At 37.3% G+C, this 22530-nt stretch overlaps 1 protein-coding gene across 1 annotated transcript; it reads right to left on the reverse strand.

Annotated features, from left to right (window-relative positions):
• Nucleotides 1-1740: 1740 nt before the first annotated feature.
• Nucleotides 1741-20989, reverse strand: LOC107943260 (uncharacterized). Its single transcript, XM_041106853.1, has 13 exons — nt 20322-20989; nt 19491-20220; nt 12272-18258; nt 10463-12030; nt 9773-10036; nt 9193-9413; nt 8594-8865; nt 5283-8322; nt 5072-5204; nt 4293-4816; nt 3277-4188; nt 2497-2673; nt 1741-2218 (listed from the first exon to the last, which is right to left on the reverse strand). Exons 1-13 carry the CDS (start codon nt 20663-20665, stop codon nt 2021-2023), a joined length of 14370 nt encoding a protein of 4789 aa, XP_040962787.1. The 5' UTR covers nt 20666-20989; the 3' UTR covers nt 1741-2020.
• Between the last annotated feature and the right edge of the window lie 1541 nt (nt 20990-22530).

Below are 22530 nucleotides of genomic sequence, written 5' to 3' on the forward strand. Positions count from 1 at the left end.
GGTGGTGAAAATAAATATTTGACATATAAATATTATATATAAAGAAAAATATATAAAAATTGGTTGATGTTTTTAAAAAATAAAATATATTTAACATAATGATAAATGATAAATATAAAATATATAGTTATTACATAATTATTAATTTATTTATATAAATAAAAAATTATTAATTAAAAGATAAATTAAAACAAAAAACTCACAATAAATTTACTAATTACATTAATTAAAAAAAACTTGAAACAGCATGATATAAAAAATACAATTATGCTTTTAAGAGAAATTGAACTTGAGTCTCAAGGATGAAACAACTGTTATTTGACTATCTAACTAGAGAAGCTAATACATTAAAAGAAAACGCATTTTGTAAAGTGTTCTTTAGAAAGTGTTTTTCCTAGGACGCGTTTTCGGTTTTTCTATCCAAAAATAACTTATTTCCTTAAATTTTGGAAAAAATAACCTAAAACCCTCATTTCGTTTTAAAATCGACATGTTTACATAATTAAACCAATAAATTATAATATATTATTATATTGTGTATTTGTAATTGGGAAATTATTTGGTAAACTACCAATGGAGTTTTTAGACTCCACAAACAGGGTCAAGGGATTGACAAGTATCTCATAGGGTATAGTAAAAATTTTAAAAAAAGAGACACATGTCAATTTTTTAAGTTTACTTAAGAAATAAAAAAAATACACTACTAGTATACCAAATACTCACCATTAATAATATAATAATTTAATATATCGTTTAAGGTTGGGTTGGTAACCAATTTCGATTTCAGTAATAGTTATATAATATGTTATTATATTGGCTTTGAAGTTCAAAATTTTAATAATTATTAATCTTATATATTTATTATACATATATAATTATGATACTAAAAATATTTTATCTTAAATTAATATTTTTAAAAATTCATTTCACTATAATTCAACATAAAAATTATTATTAATTATTTTTTCTATTGTTAAGTAACATCGTAAAATTATATTATTTATTAAAGTTTATTATGGTTATTTAGTTATAAAGTTGAATTTTTTAAATTTTAAGTCAGATTTTTCTAAGGCTCAGGCTAGATCGATTTCGAGCTCGAGTCTATTACAAGCTCGAGCTTTCTCAGGCTCAAGTTCTGTCAAGTCCAAATTTTCTCAAACTCGGACCTGTCACCAACACGAACCATTACGGCTCGAATCAACACAGACGAACTTTTCAGCCCGAGCCTATTTTACCAGCTCTAGAGAAACAATGATTTAATATCATCAGAAAGAAAAACCATAAAACTGGGTGAAAATGTTTTTAAGATAAAAATGAGTTGTTATTTTGTTTTTTAAAATGAAAAATGAACATTAGGAAAACGAGAGGAAAAATAAATCTCTTAAGTTTATTTTAATACTATTAAATTTATTTATTTATTATTATTATTTTTACATTTCTTTAGACTCAGTCATATTAACATTACCTATCACAGATATAGAATTATAGACAAATAAATGCTAAAAGATGAATTTGCGTGGGCTCTGCTGCAAAAACCTATTTTACGGTTCATGATCTTCAGTAGCTGAAAGAGTTTTTGGGATTGACTTTAGCTTGGATAAAAGATTGACCAACTCAAATTCAATTTTGAATAATAAATATTATTTAAATTAAAGTTTAATTATAAAAAAATAAATATTAACATAAAAATATATTTTATTAATATTTTATTAACATATATAAACAGTGCAGTGAATCAGGTTTGACCAAAGAATTAAGATGATTGATATACATTTAAAATTTCAACTTGAATAGTTTGTATTTGTGTTAATATTTACACCAGAAGCATACACAAATCATACAACATATTCAATGGATCAAATCCCCTAATAAATGTCACAACTGAGATTTTGCAGCTGTGTCCAACCTCATTATTGCCTTATCAGATCAAACATGGGTGAGAAACTATACCAGGCATTTTTGTATTTATAGGACTTGAGGACATAAATCCCATATAACTTCTTAAAGCACTTTGAGATCGTCATGGCCGGTAAATTCTGATCGTTTTTTTGACCTCGAGCCGACAGAATGGACATCGTGAAACTGCAGATGAGCATCTATGACAAAGCACATGGCCACAAGGAGCTATCGTCATATCAACTTCATTGCTCAAACAAACCCGGCAAAGCCATGCTGCTTTTGCTGTATCGGCTTCCTTTACAGCTATATCAAGCTTTTCCTGCAAATTTGGCGGCAACATTAAATACTTATCTTCTAATACCACCACTCAAGCACCATTAGCTATGAATCATGATCCTAAACAGGAACCATAAATCCCTACATCGACTGTGTGCTAAAGTTCAACTCTGAAATGTTCAGACTGACAACCATGAGACTGAACGGACCAAAACAAGCAATACCTTACAAGGTGTGGATGTGATGAGATACATGGAGTTTTAAAATACAAATTATGGTGCTGGAATTTGCAAAACCATTTTAACATAGCAAAAATTGAACCTGTTCAAGCAGAAGTGCTGTTCGGGATTCTTTTAATTGTTCTTGAAGGGTTATAGTTTGCTGCAGTAGTGACTGCTTCTTCACATCCATGTTGATTCCAGCTGCAGACAGCATCTCATTAACCGCCTGAACCAGTTCTGCAGCCGACACTCGACCATACTGGAGCTCTTTAATAGGCTGCATTGAAGATAAACACAATCTGATTAGTTGCTGCTATACAATAAAAGAGAACAGTAAAGTCCATTACCACTAATGATTGCCATGGAACAAGGATACAATAAATTGCTTAGTTGCATAAATCCCATATGATGCCAGACTTATTTGAATAAATTCGGATATAGCACTGAGATATCTAAATAAATTTAAGTTCCAAATTGTAGCTTTTTATCTAAATTACTCTCCTTTTCTTTCCCTAGATGGATTTAAAAGAATAAAAAAATTGGTTACAAGAAGCAAAGAGGCTGCTGCTAAGTTGCCACAACAACTCAAATGCACCTCCCCCCCCCCGGCCCCCTTTCAAACACATGTATATAAACTATTAGCCACCTGAACCACTCCATCGAAAAGTTTATAAACTACCTGGCAACTCCTTGGGCAGGAGTGCTCAAGTTCAGTATTCTGAAGGAGTTGGGATATTACCAAGGTGACGCAAGAGACAATACGAATACAGAATCCAAATGGCTTTATGTAATTAGATTAAGCAACAGTTATTATCATATTTCAAGCATCACAAGAGCAAACTAATAAAAGCATAGAAGGTAGCAAGACAGAGATCCAAACCTGAGAAAATTTAGTTCTGCCTCGTTCAGAACTTTCTGGCATCTCATTGTGAGTCCTGTTGTCAGTTATAACAGGATTATCCTCAGGCAAGACTGCTGAGGAGACACTGTTTTCCATTGATACACTTCTAAATGAGAAAACCTGAGAGGAAAGAAGAGACTCAGTCTTTCCTGGCACTGTTTCTACCTTGAATCTATAGAGGGCTTGGCCTGCTGAAGGTCTGACATCCTCTGGAACTCTACCATATTTCAACTTCTCTCCATCTTGAGTCCGCCAAGCCACTATTTCTCCCCTATAAAATGGCCTCAATGGGTGAAGCTGCACTTGAAGAGCATCTTGAGGCATTATCTCTTTGCCGATCAAATTGTTACTAGTGGTTTCAATTTCTTCTCTCTTGTCAGAATGAAGTTTCAGAATATCAATAATCGCAGCGTCAGATCCTTCAGGACATGAAAACAAAGATCCTATAGGCAATGGAATGGGGGATCCTAAAACCTGGCTTACAACAGTTGCAACAACATCAAGAACAGAGATATAAGTGGGAGGCTCAGCAACCAAAATACAGCCTTTAGACTTGTCAACGAAGTAAAGAGTCCGATGTCTAGATTCATTCTCCCACTCTGGAATTACAGAATCCTTAGATACAAAGGTAATATCTTGAGATCTTGATAGGAGCCAGAAACGGGTATGAAGGCACTTAACAAACTGCAACTTGTCTGCAATAGATTCCAGAGAACTATGTATAGTTCCCAAATCCAGATTGTTAATTCCTGGAAGATAACCAGCTATACTATTTACAAGAGTCCACACAGCACCCTGAAAGGATCTGCTTAACAGCTTCTCTCTGATAATATCTAATGGGATGGAGCCAATACCATCCAAAGTCTCTAAATTGCCTTCATTATCGAGTTTCTGCAAACACAAGCATATGAATTAACACAGATGCTCTAATATTTTTCATTGTACGAGACTATGAAAAAATCACTAAAAAGTTCAACAGAACAAGACCAAAATACCTCTGTGACAACTTCAGATAGCTTTTTGATGCCTAAGACTCTGCATATTCTCTCAGGAATATTCGGGTGAACAAATCTTAACCTAGAAGTGTGAATATGCTTAACAAACCTACAGCCATATGAATCAATGTATATGCAAGTCTTTGCATGAACGAGTCTGCAACCATCATCTGGTAGTACAGCATCTGATTTCCAGTCAAGCCTATCAAGCATATTTGCCTCAACAGTTCCATCACAGACAAAATATAGAATTTCCATCACAGAACGGAGTTCATTTGGATTTAAACGCTGATATCCACATGCTTTCTGTAGATTTAACAGAAGCTCTTTTGCAGAAGCAACTGATAGCATGTCCTGAAGTCCCAAATCCTTAAGAATCTTCATGAAAGGAAGATAGAGAGAAGGAAGCTCAAAAGAAAATGGGGCCAAATTAATGGTCAAACGTGCAAAAAGAGAGTTAGCTGGCACCAGGCGTGTTCCATTTGCAGCAGGCAGAAATGCCACTCCTTGCAGCTTTGCTATATCTGCATAAGCCAAACTTCCATTGCTTTAGTCTTCTAACCATATAATTCCACCACTGTGATGTGCAAAAGGTAAACTTACATAAACCAAGATTCAATGAACTTATCAGTATAATTGAACTAGTATGAAAATACAAACCAAATAGCTATAGGAAAACATAAATATAGTGATGCTCTCAAAGAAACTAAAGAAATTTGAAGAGTTGCTATAAACCCATTCCATTCTAGAGATAGTTGACAGCAGAGGAACATAGCAACCTGAAGAAGAAAGGGAGCCCCATATTTTATCCAAATGTTTCAAAACTTCATAAGAAGCATCATCTATGGTCATCATGCCTGATGCAGTAGGCCAGTGAGCAAGAGTGTCTTCACCACCATTTTTCCCGATAATCTGTCAAATTCTTGTTAGTTGTGTGTTTAGACATGAAGCTCTGTGGAATAAAAAGAAGGCAAAGGTGAAGTTTCATACCTGTAGATGTTTTAGTACTGTAGCGAAGGACGGAGGACTCCTCAAGTGCAGTGCTCCCCACGAATATTCAGGAGGAATAACATTTTGCCTAGAGAGAATAGGAGCACAGCTCCAAGCCAGAGGCCAGTCTTTCAATAGAATAGCTTCACCATAGGAAGCAAGAACTCTTTTCACACCCACATTTGGCAGGCCTAGTTCAGCCGGTACACAAGAAATATCCCCTAGTAGATTACAGAAGTTATTTCCATAAAGGACAGCGAAGTTTGTGAGCACAGCTTCAATAACAGACCCAGCCAAAGTCCACACTTCCATAGAGACTTCACCACGACAGCGGGTCATATCTGTCTCAAAATCATCAAAATCCCCAGTAGACTTCATGCACTCACTTCCAAGAAACTCAACCCTTTTAGCACATTCAAGTATCACATCAGCTTCTGTAGCAGTTCGAAGGCCTACTTTCCGTAGAATACGGAGCCACCCTTCTGTACTAAACCTTTCACCTGGAAATTTCTTCCTCTCACCTGAAAATACTGATGCTAGTAAAGCATCCCCAGGATCAAACAAGTCCTTAGGCTTGTATACATCAGAAGAAAATTCATCAGCATTCCTAACAAAACTAGTTTCCCTTAGAGCTTCAACTACAGAAGAATCAGCTTGGAGATCTTGCCAATTCGTATAAAGATAAATCAGTATATCTTCTCGTTCATTCTTATGTTTTTCTTCAAAACGAGGCAGACCAAACCTCACCAGAATTTGCTGATCATGCAACTGAGGGATCCCAAGAGCATGAAGTAGAGAACATTCAATTGAATCTGTTGAATACGACAGACAGTGCTCATTGCATGGTTTAAGGAATGAATTTGATGAGATCATACAATGTTCTTGGTTGTTTAAACCTGTGAAAGAACCCAAAACTGTTCTGTAGATGGGCAATGAGCACAACACTTCAAGTTCATCTCTTCCATATCTGGGCCCATTATTAGAGAAATCAAGAGCAAAAAGATTAAGAAGTTCATCTCGATCAGCAGCAGAAAACAATGTGAGTTCAGGAAAAAAGCCAGCACGTTTAGTTGCGACAAGCTTGGAGGCAATAACTTGCCCTAATGATAGGCTGGATGCAGGAAGCAAGTTGCAAGAGATAGCACAATCCATGAAAGCAAAATCAAAAACAGGGATATGGCATTGATTCAACAATGATACCAACCAGGGGTAACGACTTTTAGATATTTCAAAAGCTGAAATGTACTGTCGAATTGAATCAGATTCAGAAGTTTGATCGACAGAAACTCCAGTTAGATCATGTTGTGTTGCAGCTGCATCCATGATACCATTCCCAGATATTGGATCTATTGGAGGTGGAATGAAGACCAGATGGCAATCCCTTACACGACATAAAATTGGCCTACCAAGATATGCAGGAATTAAAGGCCAATCAGAAAAGAGAGAAAGGTCGTCTGATGATTGACCAAAGCTTTTCCAAAAGGTTCTTACCCATTCAGGGGAAGGACCACCTTCACCACCAGAACCTGACGTATTCTCCCAGGAAAACCAGGGAGCCAAATTTGATTCCATAACATGATTGACCCAGTTATCATGAAAAAGCAATCTCATATGAGTAGCCATTAAGTGAAATGAGAAACTCTTCAGTTTAAGTGTTGTTTGAATGGCTTGTTTTGAAAAAATATCTTCTAAAATGGACCTATCCAACACTTTTGAGTGGACAAATTTAGCTGCTAATGGCCTCATCAACATCTGATGCTCCTTGTTTCCTAACCAAAGTTCAGCCACCCCCAAGCGTGCTAAATGATTTGTAGCAGTTGGACATGGTAAGCGCTTGACCTCAGTGGCTATCGATAAAAGTCTCAGGTCTCCATTACCATTCCTGCTGTTACTGCTACCAGCTCCATCATCCCTCTGACCCAAGGTTCCAGCCCTACCAATATCCTCAACAACACCCCGGCCAAAATCAAATAAAGCCTTCCCCAAATTTGTTACCATTTCAAGTGCATCACCTGAAATGGCTGCATTCTGAGAGGAGCCTTGATAAGTCCGCACATTAGACACTGATACGGAGTCCGATCCAATACCCACTTCATTGGTGACTCTAATAAAAGCATTTGGGTTAAAGGGATCTACTAACATATCATCTCCATGAGAATTTGATGATGCTGGGAACTTAATGTCAGACAAGCAGTACTCGAGAACATCTACAAAAGTATCAACAGATCGAAGAACAATAGAAGTTGATGGCGCCTTCAAAAGATCACGGACCATTTTAGGTTTAATTTCTCGAACTGTAATTCCCACAGAATGGATTTCATTCACCAACTCCCACGGAACTGAAAACACCTGATAATGTTCCTTCACAAAGCTACAAACAGTAGCAGGAAGCAAATTACCACCCACCCCATTGCCAGGCTGGGAGAGAAACATACCTTCATCAGCCTTGACTAAATTTCCTGAGTACAGCTGCCAAACCGGTAGGTCAACCAGGCGGGTGTAGAAAGGCCTTATAACCTGTTCCACCAGGCATTCCCAATCAGCTTTAAGCACTTCAGCTGACGATACTTTACTATCATCATCAGCTCCATCACTCCGTACATAACCATTAGACCTTGGCCAAAAGGAATAAATCTGATCTCCATAAGCCTTCAAAGACAAAGCAACCGCCTGACTGGAACTTGAATCAATACTAGAAGTTGAAAGATCTCTCCTTAATTTCTGCATTTCCACTACCAGTTCTATGTAGGAATCACGAACACAGGACATAAGTTCTCTGTTCCAAGCTTCAATCAACTGGTCTCCAGCATCAGGCTGCACCTCATAAAATCCTTCACTATTTTGGTATTTAAAGAGATAGCGACCACCGTTGTGGCGCACAAGGAAACATCCAAGAACAGTGACTGGCAAAGTTACAACACCAGACAGAGGAAGAGGAGTCATTATGGAGCTTGTATGATGACCATTAGTTGGATGGCCATTGCGGGATATATGAGCAGCAACTCCAGCAACTGGTGTCAAATTGTAGGCCAAATAGCGCCTAAGAACAAAAATGATGACTGTTAAAGAACATCAAGAACACTGCTGATATTTCTTAGGTAGAAGAGGCAAAGAAAAAGAGGATGCATGTAGAGAAAATGCCAACTTCTCTTATTCTGAATCAAGAGAAAACATTTTGAACTATTGCAAACCAACAAATAGAGCACAACATATTTATATGGATTTAAAGTAGTCAACAAAGTTTGGGGAAGAAGGGGAAGCAGGGTGTTGCATGCCATTCACTAATCAGAGAATAAAACCCTTCAGCATACCTATCAAGGGCCATGTTTCTGGTCTGCCCGGATCCCAGGCTGAGCACAACAAGCCATCTATCCACAAATCTTGTTTCTTTTTGGAATAAGTTCACATCAATCACATGCAATTTAACAGCAGCATTTGAGCTGCTAAATAACCTGGATATTTGAAATTTCCTCCACTTTTTTTCAGAAAATGGATTCCTCAATATAGCTGATGGTGGATCAATAAAAACAGAAAAATCCTGACAAAGCTGTGTACTTCCTTCCTCCCATGTTGAAACTGACACCTGGATGTTTGAATTTAGATGATAATTAATGCTTTAGAAGAAAATGGTACAAGCAGGTAAATTATCACATAATTCCTTATTTCTTCCCTAACATAAAATAAATAAAAAAATCATACTAAATAGATAGACTGGAATGATGCAGTGGCACTTGGCCAAGTAATTACTGTCCCAAGCAAAGAACAGCTCGAGTGCTTTGAAACTCCTGATTGGGCTTCTCAGGCCATCAACTCCATGAATAAACAAAATGAACAAGGAAAGTACAATCCTTGGATAGAAATGTCCATTGCTTTAGTTGAAAATTGGAATACAAAGACAAAGAAACTTTACCTGCAAAACTGACTTTAAGGAAATAAGAATCCTTGATGCCTGCTCCAAAAATCTGTCAATTATTTTATTTACTCTATTCAATCCCAATTCAAGTCCATCTTTCAAGCATTCTGGTGATAGAGGCATGCGAATGATTGTAGAGTCCGATGATGACCATGGCATCTTTTGATCAATTAGCATCGGAATAAACTGATCACGAAATCTTTCAGTCAAACTGGTACCTGCAAATCAGAAGTTTGCATTTCAAACTGCTTGCACAGGTGGACAAAGATAAAATGGTAAAATCTCAGACAGCATCTAAATCTCGGGGAGAGAATGTGGTCTAAGAAAGGAGGGAAAATGGAATAAGGCAAGGGCCATCATTAAGGCTAAACCCATCATTATGAAATAATTAGCCCACAAAACTTCATCCAAATAACATACTGGGCTTACAACTAAATTGTTCTATCTCGATAATGAATGACATATGGTAGTCAAAACATAAATCAAATGATTTCTATTTTCTGATAGCAAAGACATACCAAATCAAGTATAAGCGTGACAAAGGAGAAAATTAATAGGAAAGGAAGAACAAAGTTACCAATCAAAGAAAACATTTTTGCTGCCGGAGCCTGGTTTGACGATACAGAAAGTGCTACACCACGAGGATCGAACATATAGAAATAGCCACCAGAGATGATAGACAGGAGATCACAAATGAAGTAACAGCTTAGCAATCCCAAACCATAGTTTAGAGTATTAGCACGAAGTCTCCATGGAGGAATCAGCTGAAGACCACTTATCTCCTCTCTGTTCAAGCTGGCCCCTTCCAGAATAGCTACCAAGGCAGGCCCTTGAAATTCAACTACACTCGTAACAATATTCAGAATACCATTCAGTTGACAAGCAAAGACAAAGCTGGGCAAGTTGTTACAAAAAATGAACTACAAAATACAGAATACGAAAAACTCACTGAAGGAGAAGATACTCATTACTTCCAGTACAAAAAGTTGCACCTACCATTTCAGAAGTAAATGACTTTGTAGAGACAAGTTTGCAGTGCTATAGCTCCTTCCAAGCATGTTATAAATTAATTTTCATTTTAACCTGTGGGTTCAATGATCTATGCAACACTTGCAACCACAAAAAAATCTACCATAGCCTAATGGACCAATTCTGAGCAGTGTGACAAAAGAAACATCTAAAGGCAAATTCCATCGTATTGAGGAAAAAAGTCCCATATCACATATTCAACAACAAACTTAGAAAAATTAAGAGGTAGATTCATTACCTAAGTTGTGCTGCAGCAAAGACTGGCGAGGATGCTCCCTCTTGTCAAATATTAGGTGCAGCTTCTTAGCTTTACAGCAATCTGCCAACTCAAGTAGGTCAAACAACAAAAATTCATTGTTGCCATAAAGAGACAGAAGTTCACTTATTCTTGCAAACTCCATGCACGGGAGATCTTTAGTCATATCTTCGCTTACCAAAGAGAGACAGCGGAGCGATTTTACGCCCAACCTATTTGCTAAGTCATTGTTGATACTTGGATGTATAAAACGTTTGCCAACCAGAGCACTATTTTCAATCCATGGTGCATCATTATACACCAGCTCCCCAGCAGGCACCAAAACACCACATGAGTCTGGAATTAGCAAAGGAGAATTAGAAGCCTCAGAAAAGGGTTTGTCTGATGAGCAGTCAGCAATGGCTTCAAGGACACAGTTGACAAAACCAAATTGATCAGCTGACAAAGGAATCCCCTTCAAATCATTCTGTAGGCGTTGTAGAACATGGAAGTAGTCCCAAATATCAAAACTGAGCCTGACACCGAATTCCAAGAGTAAGTCTCTAAATTCTGCTAACTCAGATGGGACAACATACAAATAAGGAGTAAATTTCACAGGAGAATCAAATGCAAGTGCATTTGGAGAAACAAAATCATCTCCGATCCAAACCCAGGAAACACCATCCAAAGAATATTTCAGCACCATAAAATCATCAGTACCAATATGTTCTTGCAATTTAGAGTAAAGCATTGGGATGCCTTGCTGCAGTGCAGCATCAAAATCAGGCTCCACCAAAGACTGTGACTTCAGATTGCAGTAGGACTTAGACAGCTCTATTAATTGTGTGGAAAGAACATTTATGTTCAGCTGATCCATCCAACCAAGTCTTTGTTGTATGTATAATGAGTCACACTGACCATCAAGAATATGCATGGTTGAGGACACCATCCACATCTGTGATTTAGGTCTCACAGTGCCCGAGGATACTAGATGGCTAGTAGGTTTCAACCATGGGAGTCCTTGAAAAGGGGGATTAACACAAACTGGGCACCAAGCAATGGTTTTCATTTCAGACCAAAAATCTTCTTCAGGCATATCATCCATCGAGTTGCCTATAACATTGTCAATGTCTATATCATCCTTACAAATGGTTTCCTCCCTTTTAGGGAAGTCAACAGCAACTGCATCACCACATACAAGATCACTATTTAGATCAATTAGGTCCCCCGGCATCTCACTGCCATTGCCTTCTGATGCTGGATAATTTTCCGGAAGCTTGTTCGAGATGGCCCTCTGTACATCACCTTCTCTCACAGATGAAAGCTTACATGCAAGAGCATCTAAATAGAGAAGCAACTTCCTACCATAAGTTGCTGCTTCCGGGTCCCCAGATTCATGCAGCGTGGAAATAGATCTAGCACAATCAAGAAAACCAATAAAACCCAAAGTCCTTCTAAGTCCAAGGCTGACTAAAGTGTCTAAAGTTTCAGGACCCGAGAACTTCTCAGAAGGAAAGAAAACTTCTTTACAGAGCAACTTTTGTAGCTCAGGGACTCGGGGATCATAAAGCCTGCAAAGAACATCACAGAGAGAAATTGATAACAGGGAATTCTTCAAGTGATGCTAAAAAAAACAAATCATTGCACATATGGGTTTCTTGCAGAAACAAAAGCCTTTTTAAGTGACTAGGTGGAAGTAAACTTCGGTAACATTGCAAATTAATTGGCCTAAAGCTAACCTTGCAAACTTGCAGCAGATAAGAAAATTAAAGATATTGATTGGAAACAAATAAGATATTTAAATGTATCAACCTGGATGGTGGTTGCCAAGAACCATTTGCTGCTAGAACAAAAGGTGTTGTAGAGAGCGCAGATCTGATGGAGATGTCTTCCTCAACTAGCATCTTCACATCATGTAAAATGGCAGGAAAAGCTCCCTGCTGTGAAAGGAATTCTGACATGTGATTAAGAACATAACTTTTATAGAATTCCACCTTTGATGGCTCTGTAACATCAAAATACCTTGTAAGGATGATTCTTTCTCTTTCAGATTCTGCACGCACAAAATCATCATTTAGCATATCCTCGCGGATGCCATTGGGTTTGAGCCATTTAACAGGCTTATTTAGGCTGACTAGTTTTCTACTTCTATATGACTCAAACATAGGAATAAGCTTAATGATGTCAATATGCAGGTCTGTCATCTGCTCTTCATGGAACCACTTTGACTGCAGAATATAACTACGAAGTTCATGCAGCTCCCCTTCTGATGCATCAGCGAAAAGCCCTTCAATGCTCTCCATTTTTCCATTTCCGGCCACTGCTAGAAATGCATTTAGTATTCCACTTGCTGTTGGAGACTGGACAAAAAGTTCTAGCCGTGGATGTTGTATTCCCATGTCTTGCCTTAAAAATAAACAACCAACTTTTAGCAACAAAGTAGACATGTTCTCACTCCATCCATCATTTTTAATCACATTGGAACTTTTAACTAGTTGCAAGAGATAATTATCTTCAACTGGCAGTATAGGCCACTTGAAAAATATGGAGAGATCATCACAACATGAATTCAAATAGCTCCACAGCAACTTTATCCATTCCAAACTTGGCTGTCCTTCATGACCAGGAACCCAGCTTACCTTTTTTGCAAGTTGCCAATCAGCTGGAAGTAATTTCAAAAACAGCTTCTCAAGCAGATGGCATGATAGAAAAGAAAGATTTGATTGCTCACTTTGGGCCATATCACATAGTTTGCTATGAACCACTTCCAAAAGTTCACAATAAACCAATTGTTGCGGAAGTAAATCCTTGAGAAGACCATACTCATCCCCCCTTGCTATATAGATTCTTTCACCAGCTCCATTCTTCTCAAATGTTGTAACAGACCCATCTGCGAGAGGTAACAAAGGTAAACCAAACAAACAATCAGCTTGAACAGGAATTTTTAAGTCAAGCAAGCAATATTCAAGGGTCAAGATCACTGCATTCCTGTCCTTCAAACCACGTTTTCGCCTAGATAACAGAGATCTTAAAAACTGAGGTGTTAGATAATGTAATGATGGACAGACATCCATGAATCGCTCTACTACTGGTTTGGGAACATTTGCAAGAGGTAGACCTGCGTCACATAATGCTTCAACCAGCTCGTGAGCTTTATGGAAGGTAAAATCAGGAAAAATAGTTTGTTTTGTTGAAATCCACTGTCCCCCTCTAGCTTTTGTATACAATACACGAAGACCGAACTCGGCAATAAAACAATAAAGTTTCCGTACCACAGATGCCCATGGCTCCAATCCTGTTGTTGTTGGCCAAAATGAAAAGAACAACTCAGACAGACCAACCAGTGAAGCAATTTTCTCAAGCAAGTGCCCATATGCAGGAGCAACAACATCTTCAAGCAGGTAAATATTCCAGTCTGACCGTTTTTTCCCACCACCAGCCATGTCATTACCAAACCAGATATCCCTACGATTCGATGACAACTCAAAATATGCATTAATGTGAGCTGGAAGACCAGTGCTGATTGGCAATGGCAAAAAGCAAAAGGCACGCCCCTCAATGTTCTTCCTATCCTGAATGGAAGCCATAGAAAGTTGAAAAATATCACCAGCACAAGTGTTTTCCTGGCTAAAGACATCACATATTTCTCCATCCACCTTGACAGACTGTATATGTGCAGCAACACAAGCCCAGGGGATTGATTTATGAATCTTGTCATCAGCTACTGAACGGTTGGTTTTAGCTCGTCCACTGCCTAAACATTCACCAGTTATCCAACAATGTGACACAACACCAGACGAATTCTGTTCGGTCACCACAATCTTCTGACATTTATGTGGCAACTCTCTATCTATAGACTTGCTCAATTTCTTCAACAGTTGGTCTTTATCCATTCCACCGTGTCGTTTTGCATCAATAAGGCCAAACATTTGATGCAAAGCATCAGAATGCGTTTGTGGCTCACTAATGCAGTTTCTCTGCACACGATGCATAAGTTGCATTTCATGACCAGCTCCTTCCTTCACAAAAATGGAGATAGACTTCACATTACGAAGAAAAAGTAGAGCATCTGAAACAACAGCAGAGAAAGAAGAAAATAGAGACATGACATCGTCAGGGGAATATCCTTCTTTTTTAATCTGGCTTCGTGATGCAACACTAGCACTCCTAAGAGGGAAACGGAAAAGAGTGCCAGGAAAAAATTGCTGTAAGTCACAGCCAAAATATAAAAATGGAGAAAATTGATCAGGGAACTGTTCTAAAACCTTTCTCCCTACAAATTTTATTCTCAGTCCAGGATGGGATGGAGAGATCCCTGGCAAATTACTAGCATGAGGATCAAACATTACGATGTTTTCCCCAGAAACAAATGTGGGAATGTCTGTGAAATGATAAACACAATTAAAGCCCAGTCCAAATCTTCCAATTGCAAAAGGCTTTTCAAGTTTGCTTTCCTGACCAATACGAGATATTGCATATAAATCTTGTGGACTAAATACAGAATTATTAAAACAATAAAGGGCAGGGCCTTGCCAGTCGGCCATTTCAGGAGAGAGAATAGAAGATGTTCCATATTGAGTTTTATCCAAAAGGAAGGTAACTTCAGAAGCTCCTGAATCCTCAGCGTTTTGAACCAGCTCAAATAGAATTCCAGGTCCATCTGCATACATTTCAAGTATATGTTTGAGCCTTGTTGTCAAGGCTTCATGCTGACCGAAGGCTTCAGCAGCTCCAGATAAACTCAAATTCATAGAGTCAGCACTCTCAGCAAGCAAGATTCGACGAAGCGAGCAGACACCAAGCTTCTCTGCTACCTCATTTGATATGTTTCCATGAACAAATCTCTGAGTACTCCTTGCATTCAAGACAGCAGCAGATCTGCCACTAAATAAGGTATCGGAGTCATCAGATCCGAGAAACCAGGGGGCATCATTATAAACTAAATTACTAGCAGGGTGTAGCCTCGCTGATGCATCTGGTAAATAGATCTTAACTTCTTCATGAAACTGAACTCCTGAAAGATGCTGAACAATCAGTATTGCTGCCCTGATTTCGTCAGCATCAAGTGGAGAGGAACCTTTTCTGGCAGCCATTCTACCTAAAATATTAGCATAATCAGAAGGCTTCAAAAATTCTCGAATACCAAGCTCCAAGAATAACTCCTTGAAAACTGCTAAATCCATTGGTATAACGCGTATATAAGGAGTCAAATGAAGTGGACCATCAAGAACTACCTCATCAGAAGTTGCAAATCCATCTCCAACCCAAATCCAGCGGCACCCTTCCAAAACAGCCTTTACAATATCCATCTCATCAGAACCAATCATGTTCATTAATATAGAGTATATCCTTGGCATTGCTAGAGCCAACTCTTGACGGAGCACCTGTTCATTCACAATCTCATTGTTTTTTCCAAGCTCAAGTAACTGGGCAGCAATTGCACTCCCCCCGGGTGGAGTTAGCCATCCAAGGTTATAGGACAACGCTGTTGAAGAACATTCACCATCGAGTATTCGCATGCTTGCAGAAATAAGCCACAAGTCTGTTTGCAACCTCACAAGCTTTGGGGGAGCAACCTTGGATGATACAACAGGCCATGGTAAAGCTTGAAATGGAGAAGACACTAACACCGGACACCAGCAAATCATACGGAGATCATTCCAAAACTTTTCCAGGTCAGATCTCATGTTGCGAGGCCTAAATGCAGTTGCAGCTCGTGAGAATATTCTGTTTACAGCTCCTTGATCATCACTTACTTGATCGGGAAGCCATTTCATTGCATTTACTTCTAAATAAGAAAGAAGTATTTTACCTCTTGAATGCGCCTTGTGCTGATCTTCATGCATCATTTGCTCAATTTGTTGAGCACTTCCTATGACTGTTTCAGGAGTTACAGATGTCCTAAGGCCCAAACCCTGCAGCATGTCCAAGATGCCAGATTCTTGAAAAGGGCCAGATGGGAAACTATCAGAGTCTTCTAGCAAAGCATATAATTCTTCATTACGAGGATCGTAAAGCACTGAAGGACATTTAAGTGCACCAGTAAAGGTAGGCACAAATTCCAAATTTCTCAAGTAATCTCGAAGAGATGCATCTTCAATAGATAACTGCGGCAGGTTTTCCAGAATAGAAAGCATAACATTGTCACGAACTTCATTATGCATTTCTTTTATTCTATTTAACACTTGCTGCCTGTAAAAACGAGCTTTCCCCATTCTCTCAACTTCATAAAATCTTAACAAAATCTCTTCTTCACTATTTGAAGAGCAAAGAATGAATTCACCTCCCAAAGGATACTCAGGGATGCCAAAGGGTGGTAAGTACTTTTGAGGATTCTCTAAGTCGGAAAAACAAAAATTCTGAGCAGATTCTGCAGTGTGGACTCTATAAATGGGCAGTTTCTTGCAATTTTTTATTCTAGAACTGTTAACAAGTTCTCCCACATACCATTTTGGATAAAGAAGAAATTCCCGTAACTCATTCTTCTCTTCGGCTGTCAAGTTACAGTTAAATGTTTGTATTATGCTGCCATTTGAAGAGGCAATATCAAAAATGGAATCCAAAACACCTGAAAAAGTGGAATCAGATACATAATGAAACAAATCAGGATGTGCAACTCCATAATCAGGGTCCAGTATCTTGCATCCAATCTTCACAAGGATGCCTTGCATTCTATCAGAAAGTTTCTCTGCCTTGATAAGTTTCGACTGTCTAGAAGGTCTATACAGATGCCCCGAGGCTGAAGGCAAAATGGGCCAATCTCCAAATAACAACAACCCCTCACCCTGATTCTGGAGATATTGCCAGAATAGCACAAACCAGGATTTAGTTGGCAAAGTACAACATGATTCTGGTTCCCAGAGAACCTTACTTTTATATCTCCATTCAGCAGGTACAAATCTAGGAAACAATTTAACAAAATGCTGAACACTGAAAACAGCAAGATTTGCTTTTGATGACTTTGCAATAGCAGAGAGCCTGCTCAGTAAATTAAGGGGAATGTCCCGATCAACTATTATATCAGAAATTTGTTGAAGCAGCATGTATTCTAACTCATTACAAACAAAATAAGAAACCCCTTTTGTGCCTTCAGAAAATATACCGAAGTCACCATTTGCCAAAGGAATCAATGACAGGTTATTGGCATATGCACCTACATCAGAATCAATCAAGTCCTCAAGACAATATTCCAATAATACAAGTTTAAAGGATTTGCTCAAGCTCATAAGAGTTTTGCATGACCTAAGAAAATGGCGTACTGTATCAGGAGTAACCACTTTTTGCTGAAAATAAGTAGCATATTTCAGAAACATATCAAACAGGCAACTTGGCAAATGGACAATAGGCATTCCTAGCTGCAACAGAGCCTCAGCAAGTTCCTTACTCTTTCCAAACTCCCCATCATGAAGAAAAGCTTCTACTGGTGACACCCACTTTCCTCCTCCAAGATCAGAATACAGAACAGCAGAATTACTAATATTTTTATATATGTTCTCAACCAAAATGCTCCATGGCTCTTCAAAAGAACCCTTGGGCCACAAAGAATAATATGAGTTTGTTGGACCAAGCAGTTCTCGCACACCCAACAGCATTTGCATAAAAATAGGAGCTATAACATCTTCCAAAAGAAGTCTATTCCAGATAGAACGGACTTTTCCACTTCTGTCCATATCTTCTCCATACCAAATGCCACGACGGTTTGAGGAGACCTCAAAGTACGCATTAACTTGAACTGTCAACCCGGTTCTCACTGGCAACGGAAGAAAGCAAAATGCTTGACCAAGCTTCAGAGCAACATTCTGTTTAAAATGCATCAAATTAATATAAGATTTTAGTAAGACAGGTATGAAGTTTGAAGTAAGAGGTACTAAACCAGTCAAACCAAAAAGGGCACTTTGCTTGCTGCTTTAGAACTTAGACATACTTATATAGAACATGCAAGACTAAGCAATTAATAATAAACAAATCTTCTCAGTTAAAACCAAACCATCTTCAAAGATAGAAAAATGATTTCAGAAGCCCAAATAAACAGTAGTTAGGAATAGAATTCAAATTCACTTGAAAGGATAACTGCTAGGGCACCAAAAAACTCAATAAAAAGTAAGAAAGGCAGGTGTGCACAAAAACTTATATACCATGATAGACTCACGCTGATATATTAGTCACAGCTATTTTAAACAAACATCAGATGCTTTAACTTGCTGACTCAGATACTCAGCCACTCTCCAACAGCAACCAAAATTTTATAAACACTTCCACACCAAGGCACTGGCATCCATAGATTTTTAAATATGTTCTATTAAAGTTTGCTGCTTCAGGTCTACAACAGTATAGGCAGTGCAATATTTAAAGCAAAACCCTGTGAATAGAAACCCATTCTATAGAAGTTCTTTTAAAAAAAATTATGCAACATACTGGTTTCTTCACTATTTTATAAACATGAAATACAAAAGCTTATAAGGTTAACGTAAAACAACTAAAACATGTGCTTTTAGGTAACCTATCTTGGATTATAACAAAGGAAAAATACAGTTCCTGTCATATTTCCCCAAGAGTTATAAAACATACTATAGGCTGGCCTGGCCATGTAAGCCACTACTCTTTACAAATTGGTTTCTAGTAAAACCAAATGCCTATTATGCTCCTACGCTGAATCAGAAACAAGGTAACCTATTGTAAGACATAAGCTCATTGCCAGATGTTTTGTGCATAGATCACCAAAAACCTTGAAATTCAGTCCATGTTGCGATGGTACCATACAAGAGAAAATTAGTTCAAACAGGATAAAAAGCATGTCAGGCTCCCTAACTTATAAGGCCGTGATATCAAGCATGTTCAGTGCCCTACACAAGCAAAGATTTATTACCATTAACCAAACCAGCATAAAACTACAAAACATAGCGGACACATTATGAAATTGACAACTCAGGGCATATGATCTTGAAGAACAAAAAAGAAAAAAATTCAATAATACTTTAAAACAAAAATAATACACCAACAAGGGTAGGACATATTAAGAGCGGCAAATTACATCTGATGAATTATCTGATATACATGCGGCAACAGATGCCCAAGGTAGCAGATGAATATCATATTCTTTGGATGCAGTAGCAGCAAAAGAACCAATCCTGCTAGAAGCAGAAGCCATTGATTGCACTATATAAAAAGTATCAATTCTTTTTCTACATTCAGTCCCCGCCATCGCTTCACTCAAGAATTCAACCGAATAAGCATCCACCTCATTACCTGTAATGTTAACAACTGATTTTGACAATCTTAGAAGCGCCTGCCGGTGCCAAATAATTTCATCATTGGGAGCATTAACAGAGCATGAGAAAAGCTTTTTCGGCTCAGATTCTCCTGCATCCCATGTATACATTTCTATACACAACACACTTTTAAGAAAAAGTAACGAGAAAACCCCTTCCTCAAAAAGCTGGAAAAACAAGGAGGAAATATCGTCTTCCGAATAAGCTTGTCGCGAAAGCTTACTTCGGACAGCTTGATCAGAATTCCTCAAGGGGAAACGGAATAAAGTTCCAGCGAAAGAAGTTTTCATATCACAACCAAATACACGATAAGGAAGGAATTGATCATTGTATATTGAAAGAGCTGAAGAGGAAACAAAGTCGATTCTTTTTCCAGGATTAGCTGTTGACACATTGGGAAGATAAAAACCCTGAGGATCAAATAATACTACGTACTTGCCGCTCACGAACGAAGGCAAATCGGTCAAGTGATAAACCGAATTAAACCCAACCCTAGAAAATATTCCCAAAAAAAAAAAGCAAATAAATATATAGAATGCAGAAAGAGGTAAGAAGCTGAAGATCAGTATAAAGCAATCTGAGCGAGAGGTTACCCGAATCGGCCAGTTTTCCAGGCCTGGCCATGTTTACTACTCCCGCCAATTCTAGAAATACTAACGAAATCTTCTTCTGTAAAAACCGCGTCGTTGTAAGCAAGTAGAGATGGTCCTTGCCACTGCCCCAAAGAATCCGACAGCAATGAATCCGTCCCGTGAGAGCGGCGATCAAGGCATAGACGAACTTTGGTGGCGCCGGCATCGTCGGCATTCTGAATAAGTTCCTTTAACACGGTGGTGCCCTCCGGGTAGTTCAGTAGGACCTCCCTAATCCGCCGGGTCAAGTCCACTTTCTGCCCGAAGTCTTCTAGAAGAATCGAGTCCCTTGCCGGCAATTCCATTCTTTTTTTTTCTGTTCCGCCGGCGATGTTTTTTGTTTTCTTTGTTTTAATTGTATGAGAGGAATTCGGAATTAAGCCATGCAGATGGATTTATTTACGTGTAAACCAGAAAGATTCTTTTTGGTGAGTTTTATGGAAATTGGGGGTGGGAAAGGAAAAGCAAGGAATTTATTTGTGCATAAGAGAAAAGTTCGCGAAGGCGGTGCGAGTTCTGGTTGATGTAAACCAAAATACTAATATATTATTGTTTTGCCGTCGGTGAGCGTAAATTGTACGGTCAACCAACCAGACTTTAGACTTCAATTCTTTACTGTATGAATTGCAAAAACGGGGGGCTCGGCCAGAAAATTCATTATATGACCAACAAAAAATCAAAACTTCCATCAACTTTTACCAACAAACAACCCTATTTATTTCTAACATATAACTAAATTCACATTTAAAAATAAAAATAAATTAAATTTTGTAATAATTATTATACATTTAAAAGAAATTATAATTAAATACAAATTATTACTCAAATAGAACTCTAAATATAAAATATAAAAAAATTTATGATAATTAAAAATTTATATAAAAATAATCAATATTAGAATGTTCGATGAATTAAAAATCTAAGTACTCCAAAAATTAAGTAATCAAGTACTGAATTTTTACTTAAAATTACTTGATATATTAGTAAATATACATACGGAATATAATTATGTTCTTTGATAAAATTAAATATTGATTTTATAAAAAAATTATTTATTTTTAATTTAATTTAATTAATATAATGTTTTATATTATTTTAGATAGTTTTAGATGAATGATAAATATTGTAATTTAAATATTTATTTTTTTACAAAAAAAATATTAATTTATTTTAACTTTTTGATAAAATAAAATCGACTTAATAATTTCTAATTTAAGTGACAAGTAAACCACCTACCTACTTATATTATTTAAAATATTATATCTTGAAAATTTAGTTTCAATGAAATGAAAATTGTATTCTTCATATTCGTTTTATGATCTATGTCTAGGATTCATAACTATCCCTCCTAACAATATTGTTTTCAAGGTTCAAACATACATCTCCACTTAGGAGTACAATATATCTTACCACAGCACCAGTAGTTATTATTTTGAATAATGTTATTTTACATTAATTACATAAAATAAAACTATATTATAAAACTATAGGGTAAACTACACCAAATGCCACCAAACTTTGATTAATTTTTATTTTTTGCCATTGAACTTTAAAAACTTACAAAGATGCCACTAACATTATTGTATTATTACAAAAATACCACTTAATTATTTACTATCGTTATTTGATAACATGTGTTTAACATGGCAATTAAATGCGCCACGTGTAACATCCCGAAATAGGGCCTAAATGAAACAGTGGTTGCGAAACCACAAATTCGAAATAGAAATGTTTATTACGATGAATTATCATGATTTACCGATTGATTGGATGCATGTGTTAGACTAACGATAAGAATTTTATAGATTGCATGTTTAATTTGTCTATTAGGGCTTATTTGCAAAAGTTGCAAAATATGTGTTCTAGTTCATAAAGTACTTAACTGAAATGGGGGTTTAAAGTAGAGGTCCTTAAATAGAAATTAGATCATTAAAGTTTGATGGACAAAAATAGACATGGTTAGTAAGTAAGGTATTTAAGGGCATTTCACCTAATTAATGAATAAAGACAAAATAACATGAAATAAGCTATCATTTTCATCATTTCTTTTCTCCATGGCCGAATGTATTAAGGGAACACCATGGCTAGGGTTTGTTAATCTTCCAAGCTTCATAGTAAGTCCGTTCTAGCCTCGTTTTTTATGTTCTTTACATTTTTAGAATCCCGGTAA

This window comes from Gossypium hirsutum, chromosome D12, assembly GCF_007990345.1.
Source record: "Gossypium hirsutum isolate 1008001.06 chromosome D12, Gossypium_hirsutum_v2.1, whole genome shotgun sequence".
Lineage (NCBI taxonomy): Eukaryota > Viridiplantae > Streptophyta > Magnoliopsida > Malvales > Malvaceae > Gossypium > Gossypium hirsutum.